We start from the raw sequence: 15,820 nt of genomic DNA on the forward strand, positions 1-15,820 counted from the left end.
AGCAATGTACTGCTTTGGTAATTTTGCTTAATGAGCTTGCTCTCATGGAAGAACCCAGAGGTTGGAGTTTATTGAGCATGTCACTTAACGTTCTCGCTCACAGGCTGTAAAAGAACAGGTCTGTGTACTGTAATATGCTGGAACACACAGTTCACAGTTCAACTTCACAGTCGCAGACAGATGTTATGATCTAAATGGATTGTTGTCAGGTTTCATTCAAAAGTGCTGACACATCTACACACAAAAGCTATATTAGTCCCCTGAATTATGAGAGAAAAGCATTGTCTTCTCAGCTATGGGTTTATGTTTATCAAGTGACTATTTCTCAAAACATTTTCTTATTAACATAATTGAAATCCCATCAACAAAACATAAAAAAGCAGAGATCACCAGCATCATAATCAAGGCATTGTGAAGCTTTATCTCCTTTATATCAACTTTGAAATTTGAAAATGCTGTAGGGGCAGGAGGGATTTATGGGTTTCATTTATGGGCTTCTGCTTACCAGGGTTATTAAGTAAAAAGACACACTATTAAACAAAATATGTTTATAAATCTACATATAGATAAATACAATAACGTTGCTTTTTACTGTACTGTATTTAATCCAGCTTGTGTTATGAGCTAATGAGTTTTTCACACCATGTATCAGGGGATTGAGTTTTCCCTCCTTTCATTCTTACAGCCTTTCCACAGCCATTTAAATAAGAAGATATTTTCACACAACTGAATTCACATGGACAAACAGAGAGAAACCCATTATATATATTATGAGTTTAAATGCTTTTGGCTGTCAAGATGGAAAATGATCTACAGCGTTGTTCTTATGACAACATTCTGTGCTTGGATCTAAGAAAGATAGAATGACTTTTAGTCTCTGATGTTATGTTTATGTTTGTTGTGGTTCGAGTTGTCCAAGTAAGAGATATCCACTAGCATAGACAAGCTAGTCTATATTTGAGTTTTAATACAATTATTGTTCTAGGTTGGAATAATTGGCCCTCTTATTATACTTCTAAGTTGGACTACCTGGACCTCTTATTGGACTCCTAAATTAAACAAACTGAACCTCTTATTAGACATTTAATTGGACCTCCTATTTAACCAGTAAGTTGGATTAAATGGACTCCGAAATTGGATCTCTTCTTGGACCCCCAAGTTGGACTAATTGGATCTCCTACTGGACATTCAAGTTGGATTAACTGGACCTTCTACTGGACATCTAAATTAGATTTTCCACTTCATCTTGTACACCTGGCCCCTCTGTCTCACCTGACCGGCTGCTCCTCCTGGGGACCAATACTGGCCTCGAGGTCTTTAGGCTCCTCAGAGCACTCAGACCCCTTTGCCTGAGCTTCATCAGCCTGCTCCCCAGCAGCAGCAGCCTCCTCCTGGGCTGCTCCACTCTCTTTCTCCTCCCCCTGCTCCTCTGGCTCGGAGCTATCCACCTCCTCCTCCCTCTCGTCCTCATTCTCCTCCCCACTGGACTCCTCACTGGAAGTCGTCTCATAGCTGGACAACACAGACAGTCTAAGTCATGGAAGTTAATCTTTTAAGACAAACTAATTTACAAGAGTTATATGTGACCCTGTAATGACCATTACAAACAACCAGCTACAGAGCAGAGCTACAACTAGTACAAGAGGTTACACAGCATTATATGAACAGATAATAATAATAATAATAAAAGCTGCATGTTTGTTTTAGTATTTGTATGCTTTAAAAGCAGATCGACAGATGCTTTCTGCTAAAGTAAAGCAAATACAAGCCTGTTGTGAAAGGGTAAATAAAGTGAGCTGTGTTAGTGGGTGGAACATCCTGTAAACGGTGCCTGCACGGCAACTTGTTCCTTAATGTTTTCCTGATTATCCGGAATCATGCAACTGTAATAATTAAACAGAGCCATTACAGATCATAACATCAAAATGGGAAAACGAGAAGCGTCATTTATTAGTGATGCATGTTAAAGCTTATGACTAAATAGCAGCAGCCTGTCACAAATTATTAATGCTCAAAATGAGGAGGCTGATACTGGACAACTGAAAAATGCTATACTTCTGCTCTAATTCATATACAGTTGTAAAAATAAAGGGTCAAAGGAGCCAAAAAGGGATCCCTGGAAGAAACACATTTGCTTCCCTACAAAACCTTTCAACTCAGCTTCTTGAAGATGCATTACTGTAAATGGCATGCAAAAGTCTGAGGAACTTTAACATTAAAGAGTCTCACTTTAATGTAAAAATGTTATACCAATTAAAGGCTTTTCCTAGAACCATACATGTCTTCTGGAGATTTCAGAGGAGGCTATTAATCTAACACACTTATCCATCTTTTACAAGGAACTATTAATCTAATAACTGTATTCATCTCTTCCAAAACTCCACAGTCATAGAGAGAGGATCTCAGATTGACTGAGCTAGTTATCTGAGGGAAGCATTGTGTTGTGGTGTTTGCTTGTTCAGATCATGGCTCAAATGTGCCTCAATTCTGAAATCACTGGCTGTCATTTTTAACAACAGCTCCGTCAGCTTACTCTCAGGATAATAATAGCTCATCCTGCATGCACGCAAAAAATTCAAATTTCTCACCACTCTGACATAAATCATTTCAAAAACAGGTTTCAACCCACCACCATCTAGAAACTATGTCAAAAGAGACAAACAGCTTCAAAGTTCTGTCACTGTCCAGACAAATTCAGTTGAAAGTATACAAGAAACACTGCACACATATCAGTCAATATTAATATCTGCTGACATAATTACTGCTCTTTGCCTTTGAAGGCCAGCATAGCATGTGATCTGTCCTGCATCATGGTCATCAATACTTCATGTGCAGAAATCTGTATCTCTTTTTAATAGGCCTGCAGATTTGACAGCGATATAACTATTTGGTTTCAATTCAAAAGCCTGACGTTATTCATTCTCTTTTAAAAGTTGTGAAAAAAAGCTCCCCACTAATGCAGTGAGAGGCCTTAGAAGGAGACGGGGCTCAGCTGACAGAGCCGTTCATATCAGATCAGAGAGCGGGGGGGGCAACTGTCTGGTCTACACCATAAGCGCAATTATGTTAGTGCTGAGGGCTGGGCAAACACAGCCGAGGTGGGGCCTCCACCACTGCTAGCCTGCACCCATCAATCCTCACACGCTCCGGCGCATCGACTTTGTTCTCACTGAGGTTTCGCCACTTCTCACTCACATCTCATCAACACGACACTAAAATGCCAACAGCAAACAAAGCAAATACCTCACATGCTGCAGTTCTACCTGAGCACTGTGATGACAGACAGAGCAGAAAGGGGGACACAGAGCAGAGTTAATTCCACTGATGAAAATAATAACAGTAATCCACCCCAATGACAGTTGAGTTTCTGATGACTATGAGTTTCTGATGACTAATTGTAACACTGAAAATAAAGCTGCACTGAGATGAAAGTGACAACTATTGCATTTCAGATTTGCATAAGACTAAACATGATTACAGAAAATGACTAAAAAAGATAAAATTTATCAAAGGTCTGGCAGCATTTCATGCATGAAGCAGCTAGATATAGGCATAGCAAGTTTCCATTTGCTCTGCAGAAGCCATGCTTGATGGGTATCTGTAAAATCACACTTTTACAGTCAATTTTAAGCTGTAACTGCCAGCTTTGCCACCAGAATTGTAATCGGAAGCTAACAAAATGCTTAGCTGCATGGCTGTACAATGTTTATATTAGCCTCCTTCATAAAAAGGCCTGTTGTGACAATACAGCATGAGCTCTCTGGATATTTTGTGCAAGTATATATACATGCATGTATAGTATACAAAGAAGTGCAATGTAATACTGTAATACTATGTTATGTAATAATTACATGATACTAACCCTTTAATAATGCATGAAGGTAAGGAATTAACCCTTTCTTCCTAGTTTGACCACTTAAGTAGTAATCCCTAGTAGTGCAGCCTGATGCCCAACTGCTCACACATTGTGTGTTGCTATGAATCTGGGATTGTAGCCCTCTTGTTCAAATGAAGTCTTAAAGTAACCTTCAGCAGACTATGCTGGACAGTACTTATGAGAGACCTTTAAATAATTCAATGAGAGGTAAGCTATCAAAAGCCTTAGCAAAATGGAAAGCCCTCAAGAGCTGCTATTGTAGCTGCCAGAACAGTTGACTGCATATATAATATATATGATACTTATACTCATTAGTTAGAATAAGCAGCCCCTGTTGCCATAACTAAATATCCAAGATGAAAATTAGAAATTGCTTTCACTCAATGGAAAGCATTATTTTCACTTTCAGGTTCTGGTGAACTCTGTGCTCATTTGGTGAAAGTAATATTACTAAATCAATGAAAGCAATAAATAAAATACACTGTGATGAAGGTAATTTTGTTCTGTGCCAAATTTGAGCAAAAAGACAAACATGATTATTTTACTCGTTTGACAGCACTTATACAAACATTTATAAATATATGTGCAAAATTAAAGCTTGTGGGCTGTGTTATTGTGACACAGTCCACAAGCTTTAACCTTGTAAACACCGAAGGTCCCTGCTCACACTTTCTATAACAATGTTACATATTAGTTGCATAGTATTGACTGAATAATTACAAGTAATAACACATTAGTTAAGCTCAATAACAGAGTGTAAGGGCTCAAAACTCTATTTCAATCAAATAGGCTCACACACAAAAGCCTACCCACCAGAGTACACATAATAAAGCACACATAATAAAGACCACAATCAGTTTTTTGTTTTACCAATACAATCAACAGGCGTCTGAGTGGTACAATTTCTGGCTTTCAACTTACTGACTGTAAAAGGCAAAGCAGCCTAATAGGTACAATTACAGCGTAGGTGTACCCATTTAAACAGCTGCTAAGTACATATGCACTTAAGGTATACATTTTTGCTAAAATGCATTGTTTTAACAAAAATGACTAAATATGATATGACTAAAGGTAAAATGCATATTAGCTTTAGGACTAAATATGAGTTTAAAATGATTGACAGCGAGGAAAGGCAAGAGATGAAAAGACCATGTAATAACGGGTTAGAAGATGATATCAGAGGAAGCAGAACAAATATGATCATTCCAACACTTCACATTAAAATACCATCATTAAGGATTCAGAGGACGCAAAACGAATGTAAAAACCAATTATAAAACTGGACAAGCGCTGCTTTGGAATATTATTAATAAGTGATTTTGGCTCTTTCAGAAAACATAAAGGAATCTGTTTGTAGTCCTTTTAGAGATGGTGATCTTATGCAAAGTGTATGAAGCACATCGTTTGCCACAGGCACATAAAAATGTGGAGAGTGCAGAGAGTGCATGGTGAACATAAAATATTTTACCCTCCGTTCACGCCAACAAACTTCAGGTTCTTTTTGACTCCTCCGTTCCCCTGCTTGTCAGGATAGTCATTCTTCTTCATGATGGATTTGAGGCCTGAGGAGGGAGAGTGTGTTTAGATATGGATCGTTTAGACAGCCATGCTTGTGTTCATCCTCCTTACCTACGATGTGCACATATAAAATAACTTCGACATTTTGCTACAGTATCGCTATCATGATCCTTTCACAAGCGAACTCCTGCATAATAAGTGTCCTTTGTGAATGACTGCTGTGTCAGAGGGAATATGATTGACGCTTTATAAAACTGTAATGCTTGGTAGGGTTCCAGAGAGTAGCATTCATCCATAATGTAGCAGACCAAGCTGCAGCAGCAGCTTCTGCAGAAACAGATCACTAACTAGAAAATGCTCTGAGAATGAGAACAGTGCAGCCTAAGCAGAGCTAGAATTTTTCTTCAGTAAGGTTGCATAAAGAAGTATTAGGATGTGATCTATGGAAAATACTGTGCAGAGACCCCTCATTTATTTCATTTTCAATCAAAACAGCCATTTTCAGTGTCAGAAAATGCAGGATTTATTTTTTTTAATCTGTAAGGATATTTTTCCACACCTTCAAAGTTTTTTGCTTCTCAAGATCCAAAGACATTCAGTGATGCTGATTTCTGGATGGGCAGTTCATTTTTCTCATTTCTCATTTTTCCAGAAGCTTCTTTGCCTGATTAGCAAATTTTCTTCTTCTGTCTTTTCCCTTTTCATCTCTCATCTTCATCTGTCACACAGTGAAGACGGACAGATATACATGTGATTTTTTAGAATCTTTCATGTAAAACAAGGTGAAGTTTGATTTTCCCCTACCTCTAAAAGAACAAGGTACCATTTATCTGATAGTGACAGGTTGTATGGTTGTTAGGAGCCCCATTTTTTCTATATATATTTAAAAAAAATTGAACTCCAGTTTTGGAAACTTCCTTTTTTTCAAATTTGGTTATCTCCTGAAAACTAATAACTTGTCTTTAACAGCCACTTTGACTTAAAATGAAATAAATGAAGGGTGGTCTCTGACTTTTGCATAGCGCCGTATTAAAGATTTTGTTGTTGTCGTTCGATCATTTCTTTTTATTCTCATGTAGAAAAACAGGATGGCTGTCTTAGCGCATGTAGGCCCAAAAGACACCCCCTCAGCCTCTGGGTGAAATTATGACTCAACAGCATTTGGACAGCAATGGACAGCGTTTCTGAGCTGAGAAACAATTGACTAACTCCCGCATGACAGTCTGTGTGCATTCCACAGGACATAATGAGTTCAATTTGTGTAACAATCTTAGAGAATTAATAAAACTAGATGCTCTTATGCAACCATGAATTATGCTACTAAATGGAATACACTATTCACTGTGAAGAAATTAACTGAGAGGGCTTGAAGAGGAAAGTGGAATAATTGTGGCTGCACGTATGTAAGCATATGCCAACATTTACTAGACTGCAACATTTTGTAAGCACTGTAATTTGAGCCAGATGCTTCAAGAAATGTCAACATGTTCTTGCAAACAATCCTGGCATACAGTACGCCAATCTTCTTCAACAGTGTTGTAGGATCTCATGCTCTTTGCAAAGTGAACTGAATGACAACTGTTTTAGATCTCAAATCCCTGAAACAGAGAAAATACGACCATTTGTCCTTTGCAAAAAAGCCAGTACAACACAGCAGTTAACTTCAGAACTGTTTCAGATGGCAATTTGTCAGATTCTTTCACTGTAGTGCTTCAAACAGGGTGTGGCCAATACAATAAAATTCCTCTGATCTTCTCCCCACATAACACTAATCTTCACAGACAGACTGCTGTACACCTCCCAGAGACTGCCAAACATACCTGCTGTAAATCTCACCTCAGACATGATTGGTATTAGGAAATTTCAAGCACCTTATCTATCACTATCATAAGCACAGAATAAAGATTATTTCAGCTTTCTCTTAGCTAGCAGCCTAAAAATAGGAGGAAAATCGTGGTCATTAAAAGCAACTTTGTCTTGTCATCTATATCAGTAGTCACCCAACACTTCTTATCTACACCACTTGATCTATACAATCACTGTCGTCAGATTATCTGGCTCAGGGAATTTACATTTGGGCTGACAGGGATCTGTGCTTGGAAGATCTGGTAATCACTTTTTGTGAACTTTTAACACTAGTTCGCCAGCACTATCACTGTTGTGATAAAACCTTCCATGTCTGAAATGAATGACACAAGTGAAACCAAGAAACTGTATATTCATACGTATCTCTTCTTTTGCTGCTGAAAGCTATTTTGACAGCTCTAAATGCTCTCCCATTTTCTCTTGTTTTTTTCCAGTGTTTGTTCTGAAAGACTTGCTGATATATATGCCAGTGTAATGAGATTTTATTTCAGGTCATTTTGGGCCAATGGTAGTGGTGTCATTTGGCCTAATGGGCCTAGGCCCACCTATGCTCCAAAATGAGCACATAAATGTACTTTAAAAATTAAAGCTACACTGTATACGTTTTGGGAATTTGGAGACCTCTCTGGTGTAATTGCATTGAATGTGCAGAAGAAAATCCTGTAACGTCGGTTGAGCTATGGATCCCTTTCCTGATTGGATGAATCTGATGAAAGAGTGCACTGAAAGAATATTCAGAGAACTCGGTCAAAACTTGAAGGAGGTGTCTTCCAAGGATATGAGTAAATTATTTACTATTGTCATCATATCTTCATCAGTATAATGTTGATTTAGCCTTTGAGATCTAATCTGTTCAGCTAGACCTTCTTTTTAAGCCAGTGCATGTGACGTTAATACATAAAGACATTTGATGTGGTCTAAAAAATTCCCAAGAAATCTGATTTGACCCATCTGACTTACTATTTCAGGCTTTATAAGCTGGCTCAGAGCACACAAACTATATTTAAGCATATTTTTTCTCCTGACTCCATAATGCTACTTCTGTCAATGATCAAATTTCAAATTTGTATACAGTACAGCACTAAAATCATATTAAGAAATAAACCAAAGCCACAAATTTAAAAGGAATTTGCTAAATATGCACAAAAAACACAGCCCTGGGGCATTTGCTAAGCGTTTAAAAGTTGAAATAAAACAAAACCTCATCACAGAAAGGAAAATAAAACCATATTCCAAGTCCATTACTACCTTAAATGGAATGGAAACATGAACGTGGCTTATTCAAAACACATTGCATAAGTACGATAATAACTAGAAACACACATTCAACTTTAAAAGTGGCTAATTCAAACCCTAAATGTAAGAATAACAGAAAAATCGTAAGCATATAAAAGTTATGCTGGGCAACATTGCATTGGCAGGCAAAGTCTTTTTTTTCCTGTTATGAGATCTTAGATGTATCTCTGTTTCAGGTGCATAGCAGACACCAAATAGTAACGGTTAAGTGACTACTCTATTGTAGACACCAGCTGCGGGAGTAAAATTCAAGGCTCTGCCCACCCATGAATTTGTCTGTTTTGGACCTTTTCTATTGGTTCATTCATCATGAAATATTTATGATGAATATTTATGGCAGATAGTTTTTCAAATGGTGTAAAAAAACAAAACAAAAGCAAATTAGAGAATTCTAAGGTTTTATATGGCAGAGGCGATGTGTGAGTACGTATGAGTGAATGGAATTGGATATTTACCTGATTGTTTTGTTGCACCTCCTTTTTGGACAGGAGAATAGAAGGCTGAGAGGGCGCTGAGAGAGCCTCTGAGGTGACTCTGGATGGAGCTGATCTTTGAGACTGGCTGTTTCTGTGAGCCCTCACCTTTTCCTTCTTGGCTCCCACTACCTAGGCTGGCCCACTGCTCATTAAAAAGCCCCTGGATACGATTGACAACCTGGCCTATGGCTGCAGGTGATGTTGCAGGTTCAGTGGGCCGCTGCGGCTGAGGCTGAGGCTGGGGCTGAGGCTGAGGCTGGGGCTGAGTGTCTTGTCCTCCCATTTGATTTTGGTCTTGCTGAGATTGTCCTGTGCTTGTATCTACTTTGGAGCTTTCCATTACCACACTTTCAACTTTAGTACTCTCCGCCAGCTCATTTTCCATGGACTTGACAACTATATTCTGCTTGGCTATTGTCTCAACTATGCAACTTTCGGTCTTTTCTACTATAACATACTCTTCGGCCACATCACTTTCAATGATGATGCTTTCACTGAGTTTTTCTGGGACTATATTTTCTTTGTCTGTGCTGGATTTCACATCAGTGGTCTGCCCATCTGCTTCTGTCTCAGATGTATTTGCATGCACATTATCACTAGGACTGAATGGGACATCAGTCTCAACAGCCTGGTCACACACAGCAACTTCCACCCCTACGACTTTCTCAGCTGTCATCACCTGTGCTGACACTTCAATATCTCGCGTCTGGATTATAGTTGTTTGAGTGCTAGAGCACGTTAGGTCTGTCTCTTTGGGGCCATCATCAGGTTGAACTTCAGTATCTGTCAACACTGCCTTTTCAAAGACAATTTTGCTATCTGTACTGATAGATGCATCACACATAACAATGCATTCAGGAAGTTGCACAGGCTCCGGCAGAACAGTTGTCTCCTGCTCTACACTGACAGCAAGAGACTCCTTAACTTTTTCACTTAGTTCTTGAATCATTACATCCTTTAATCTGTTCTCCTCTATCTGCACACTCAGTAGTGAATTTGTCTTGTCTAGCTCACAGCTGGCCTGGCTTAATCTGTCCTCCAAAGTCTTGACTTTGACTTGTAGTTCTTGAAAACTGAGAGACTCTTGTTCATCTGTAGTGGAGGTCCATTTTTCTTTTGCTACATCTGATCCTTCAACAGCCTCTGCTTTCTCAGTTTTCTCTTGGGACACTGAGTGTTCAGATGTGTCTCCTTGTTCTTCTAATAGCTCTGACTGTTTATCTTCTGCAGAAGTGACTAGTGTTTCCTCTTGCTTTTCCTGCTCTTGTTCTAGATGCCTCTCTGGTATTTCAGCCTCATGTTCAGATTCTTCCAACTGCTTCTCTGATTCTTCCGAATCAGTAGGGCTCTCAGCTTTTTCTATAATGATCACAGGGACAGAGACCACAGCTGGTATGGGTTCTTTTCTTAATATTGTTGGTTTTGTGGGTTCCTGCCCTGCAAGGTCTTGCACCACTAAGTCTTGTCCTTCTGCCTGTGGTTCTGCAGCTGACTCTGCTACTGGTACTGCAGGTTTACTGTCAGCTACATTGTCCTGGCAAAGGGATGGAGCTTCTTGCGGGTGCGTTGCTACAGAAATGTCGATGCTATCTTGGGAATCAGGTTGGGTTTTTTCGTTCGGCTGTGCGTTTCTCTCAGACTGTGCTTGAATCCTCTGAAGCAGTTGTTCTCTCTCCTCTCTCAGTGAACAAATCTGAGACTTCAGTTCAGGTATGGTCCTGACTTGCTCTTCCAGTTCACGCACCCGTTTCAGTGCTGCTGTTATCTGTTGATGCAGGCTGGCCCTGTCCTGAGGAATGCTTCCTCTTCTGTCGCTACCATCCAAAGGACGAAACAGCCTCTCAGTTGAGCCGTTCTGGGATTGAGGGCTCTGCTCATCGGCAGACTCTGAGGCTTTCCTGTGAGGGACGTTAACAGGCATGCTAGATGCCCGAAACAAGTGTGGCCTCACATTAAGTCCCAGTTGCTGTTCTTTGTATGAGGTTTGAACATGGACCTCATCTGCAGGTTTGGGGGACGAGAGGTAACCACTGCTTTGGACCTTGGAATGACCAGCAGTAGAGCTTCCGCTGCTACTGCCAGCACTGCCATCACTTGCTCTGAATTCAAAAAATTGCTGAACCTCAGTAACACGTGATTTAGGCTTGGACCCCAGGGTGGAGGTGTTGGCCCATGTGTCTTTGGCAGCAGGTCTTGCACCATGTCCAGGAAGGCTGAAGTTGCGTGGCAGTGTGCTATACTTTGGACCTCTGTTCTTTCGCTGTATGTGCACCCTCTTGATGGTGTTGCCCTTCTCAATGTCATCTACATATTTTAAGAAGTCCAGATCAAGGTGGAAGCCATAAGGTGTCTCCACAGAATAGGGCAGCTGTTTCCTCTGTCCTCCACTTTCAGAAGCTTTGGAGGGAAAGCCATTTGCTGCAACACAAATCAACCAGATTAAACATTTGCTGCCTGTCATCTGGATACATGCAAACTGCACTGAACATATGGGGCTTTTAAATAAAACAAGAATGAAGCTGAAGATCTTATAAAAAATGGATTTGGATGTCATTAAATGTGAACAGTTGTGTTCTGTCAGCTCATGCATGTTTAGGGGATGGAAAGCTTTAAAGATGTGAAAAATACTACACATAAAATAGAAGAATCAGCAAAAAAAGCTTTATTTACCACTTTTCTTGTCCATCATTTGTGTTTTTCAGTGTCATGGACTCTATGTTGTCTGTTTTCTTAATGTCAGGCTGTGAACAGAAAAACATGTCAGCACAAATTTACATACATTTGACCTTCAAAATCCTGCAGAGCAATATTTAAATCATCTTAATAGCTTAAAATTAAGAGAAAGGGCTTTGACATTTAAATATATGAGCTATCAGTTATATTTTCCAGCTTTCTAGTACATCAGACTGTCCTTTAAAAAGAACGCTGCCTCTCAAAGGCCATAAATACACTACAACAGTGAGCAAATCAATGACATCTACTTAGAGAAAGACCATTAGGGTGCTAAAACTCAGTTTTATTTATCCCAGATGGGGACCAGAAGAAACTACCTAACAATTCATACTTGAGTGAAACAGGAAATGGGAAGCAATTCCAAGATATTTAAAGTTTATAGTTCACAAATAATATAAATTGCTTACATCCTCTAGATTCTATTCGGTTCCACTTGCATCGCCAGAAAATGACTGAAGTGACTTTACATTTAAATGTGGAAAACTTGGACATTAAGTATGCAAAGTCTATGCAAATGAGATCTGTTACAGAAGGAAATCTTTATAACTGTAGCTTTGTATTGGTGAAGAAGTGAACAGCAAAAGACTTTTCAGACTCATGCATTTCTCAAGAAACAGATTGCTCTCAGTAAGATTCCTGCTGAATTATCAAATCATCTCAGCTCATGAAAACTGTGTAACTGATAACAGAAAGTGCGTTGTAATTATTAATGGTGGATGTAATGTTGACAGTGGATCCATTAGGGGCCTGAAGATGCAATTATTTTGTCTAATGAAACATGAAATATGAACCTTCAACAAGTAAAGATGATCTCTTTTAGAAAGACAGCTTCAGAGTAACCGCAGTGAAAATCCTGAGGGCATGTTTGTGAATCTTAACTACCTCCTGTGCTCACGAGAGAGAGATTCAGCCAGATGTGGCATATGGGACTGATTTTGATCTTGCAATCTGGGCCAGAGACTTGGAATTCAGACTAAGGAAGGTTTGAGCATTTTCAGGAAAAAGATTTTCTTCAAAGGTGTGGGACAAAAGTGACTGTAGAAAGTGGATCATGGGATAGCGGCTGGAGGTCCTGACCCAGAGGCGCTGGCGTAAATAAGAAATAGCAACAGCCTGTTATATTCTTCAAATTATGCAACACTCGCAACCCATACAATATAGCTTTCAGACGGAGACAATTACTTCTCTCAGTCCATTACTGACAAAGCTGCCTTTGGGAGCAAACAAACTCTGCTTGTGAGTGTGGGATGGACTTTAGAGTGCACAAAGAGAGAGAAAATATGCTTTGGTTGCTTTTTAGAAATGGGCACTATGCCATGGTTCAGTGGAGAGCCCAAACACAGCAGGAGCAAAAGCTGCATTACAAAATGGGAGTCCAGCAGTGTTGACCAGGTCATCAATCAAACCACTGGAGAGCCCAAAATAACATAACATTCTTGCACTACAACACTGTAGAAAAATTTGTTGAGATTCCAAATAAGCTGCCAATTGCAGATTAGAGAAAGAGAAACAGGACAAAAATACTACAAATCTAAAAGAATAATATTCCAAATATGTAAAAGAATAATACCCCAAGGTGGCTGAGCATGCATCATGTCCAACAGTTAGAATCTTAAATGTATTATGTTTTGAGAGGAAACGCTTTGAAATTCAAGGAGAATTCCACCTCTGTAGGGAATTGTACACAGTGTTGGTGATAGAAACCAGACAGCTAAAGAGTTTAATGCTTCTGAAAGTTCCCTCATAGAAAGCTAATACACAAACTGGTTATGACTATATTGCCTGATGCCTGAGACATTGTTTTACAATATTTTTAACTAAAGTTCCATCCTTTTTTCTATTCCATTCATGGCAAAGGCATATATGCAGGTCACTGTGAATACAACCATCCTCAATGAAAAGACAAAAGCTCAGAAGACAAGTGCAGCTTCACTGTTTGTACTGGGCAGTAAATAAAATGGCTATAATTGGGTTGTAGAATACTGTAACCTGTAGTTCTGTTTCACATTAAACTACTGTGAATGACTCTTATGTTCTGAAAAATTGATGAAATTCCCCCTTAATGTGGCAGGTGGATATGAAAGTACACCTTTCCTGTTTATTTCACACAGTGAATTCTAGTCACAGAACACAACCTACAAAAGTAGCCTATTATAATTAGAGTCCTCAGCTTATAAACCGTCTGTGTTCATTCTTGTGACGTTGCTGGAGGCAAACTCCAGAACAGTGTGATTCTGAGCTTGACTGACGGCTGAATCCTCAAAATCCGACACACTGCAGCAAGCACAGAAAATACACCCTCCTCGTGGGGGGTGCAGGAACAAGGAAGTGAAGGGAAGGGATCAGGGGCATTCCCTGCCCTGCAAATGCTTAATGCCACACAAATACACTGCCTGTCCTTGAGTCTTAATTAGCCGAAGCTGGAATGCAGCTTGTAATTGCTGACTAAAGTGAAGTTGCCCCCCAGACAATTATTCACATGGAACCAAACACCAAAGCACAGTTTGTTTAATTAGATACTGAGAGAGAGAGAGAGAGAGAGAGGCAATGACAGAGAGAGAGAGAGAGAGAGAGAGAGAGAGAGAGAGAGAGAGAGAGAGAGAGAGAGGCAATGACAGAGAGAGAGAGAATATAGCAGGTCAATATGAGTCAGAGGAGAAATACCCTAATGAAGAGGCCTGTATGTGACCTTCCATCAACCTTACATACACTATATCGCCAAAAGTATTTACTCACCCATCCAAATCATTGAAGTTGTTCCAATCACTTCCATGGCCACAGGTGTATAAAACCAAGCATCTAGGTATTCAAACTGCTTCTACAAACATTAGTGAAAGAATGGGTAACTCTCAGGAGCTCAGTGAATTCCAGCATGGTCCCGTGATCGGACGCCACCTGTGCAACAAGTGCAGTTGTGAAATTTCCTCACTACTAAATATTCCACAGTCAGCTGTCAGGGGTATTATACCAAAGTGGAAGAGATTGGAAACAACAGCAACTCAGCCACGAAGTGGTAAGACACGTAATATGACAGTGCGCAGAGGTCCCCAACTTTCTGCAAAGTCAATTGCTACAGACCTCCAAACTTCATGAGGCCTTCAGATTAGCTCAAGAACAGTGCATAGACAGCTTCATGGAACGGACTTCCATGGCTGTGAAATGCAAAGTGTCGAATGCAGTGGTGCTCAACTTTGAGGGAACAGTCTGGGAATGGCCTCTTCCTGTTCCAACATGACTGCGCACCAATGCACAAAGCAAGGTCCAGAAAGACATTGATGAGCGAGTTTGGCGTGGAAGAACTTGAATGGCCTGACCTCAGAACACCTTTGGGATGAAGGTCAGATAGAACACCTTTGGGATGAATTAGAGTGGAGACTGTGAGCCAGGCCTTCTCATCCAACATCAGTGCCTGACCTCACAAATGTATTTCTGGAAAAATGGTCAAAAATTCCCATAAACACTCTCCTAAACCTTGTGGAAAGCTTCTCAGAAAGGGTGAAGCTGTTATAGCTGCAAAGGGTGAGCCAGCATCATATTAAACCCTATGGATTTAGAATGGGATGTCACTCAAGTTCATATGCGTGTGAAGGCAGACGAGAGAATACTTTTGGCAATATAGTGTAGAACGAGACATTGTACTTCATCAAGTACAATAAAATGACTACATCTTCTTATTGCTAGACTGCATGCAATCTTTATTATGTAGTGACTAAGATTTCTCTCTGTGGACCACCTTAATTTGAGCCAACTGAACATTGTTCATTGTACACTGTTTATTCTGTAATTCAGCACAGATGAAATTGAATTAAACTAATCAAACAACAGAGGAAGGAAGGAGGGGAAGGAAGAATTTGATTTGCCAGTCTGTGACTGCATAAATGTCTCAGGCACACACACACCTGCAGGCAGGTCTACAGGCTCAGCAGCTGGACCAGTGACCACCGATGAGTTCTGCTGAATCGTTGGGAAGAAACAGATCCATACAGAGCTGCAAGCAGAAGCAGAAATGGCAACTCTAGAATGCCTGCTGCTATCAGTGTTTACCTTACTGTGA

At 39.9% G+C, this 15,820-nt stretch overlaps 1 protein-coding gene across 9 annotated transcripts in view; it reads right to left on the reverse strand.

Moving 5' to 3' along the window:
* Positions 1-15,820, reverse strand: part of kank4 (KN motif and ankyrin repeat domains 4) — a 74,612-nt gene that overhangs the window by 8,705 nt on the left and 50,087 nt on the right. For 5 of the 9 annotated variants that reach the window (XM_037534811.1, XM_037534809.1, XM_037534810.1 and 2 more), the window contains 6 exons: positions 15,666-15,754; positions 11,704-11,774; positions 9,013-11,451; positions 5,346-5,439; positions 3,244-3,270; positions 1,273-1,512 (listed from right to left, as the gene is read on the reverse strand). In XM_037534811.1, coding sequence (XP_037390708.1) covers positions 1,273-1,512; positions 3,244-3,270; positions 5,346-5,439; positions 9,013-11,451; positions 11,704-11,722 — 2,819 coding nt within the window. In that variant the 5' untranslated portion in view covers positions 11,723-11,774; positions 15,666-15,754. The remainder of the gene's footprint in view (positions 1-1,272; positions 1,513-3,243; positions 3,271-5,345; positions 5,440-9,012; positions 11,452-11,703; positions 11,775-15,665; positions 15,755-15,820) is intronic. The other 4 variants (XM_037534813.1, XM_037534814.1, XM_017721801.2 and 1 more) reach the window with 3 other exon arrangements.

The sequence above is a fragment of the Pygocentrus nattereri genome, chromosome 26 (assembly GCF_015220715.1).
Source record: "Pygocentrus nattereri isolate fPygNat1 chromosome 26, fPygNat1.pri, whole genome shotgun sequence".
NCBI lineage: Eukaryota > Metazoa > Chordata > Actinopteri > Characiformes > Serrasalmidae > Pygocentrus > Pygocentrus nattereri.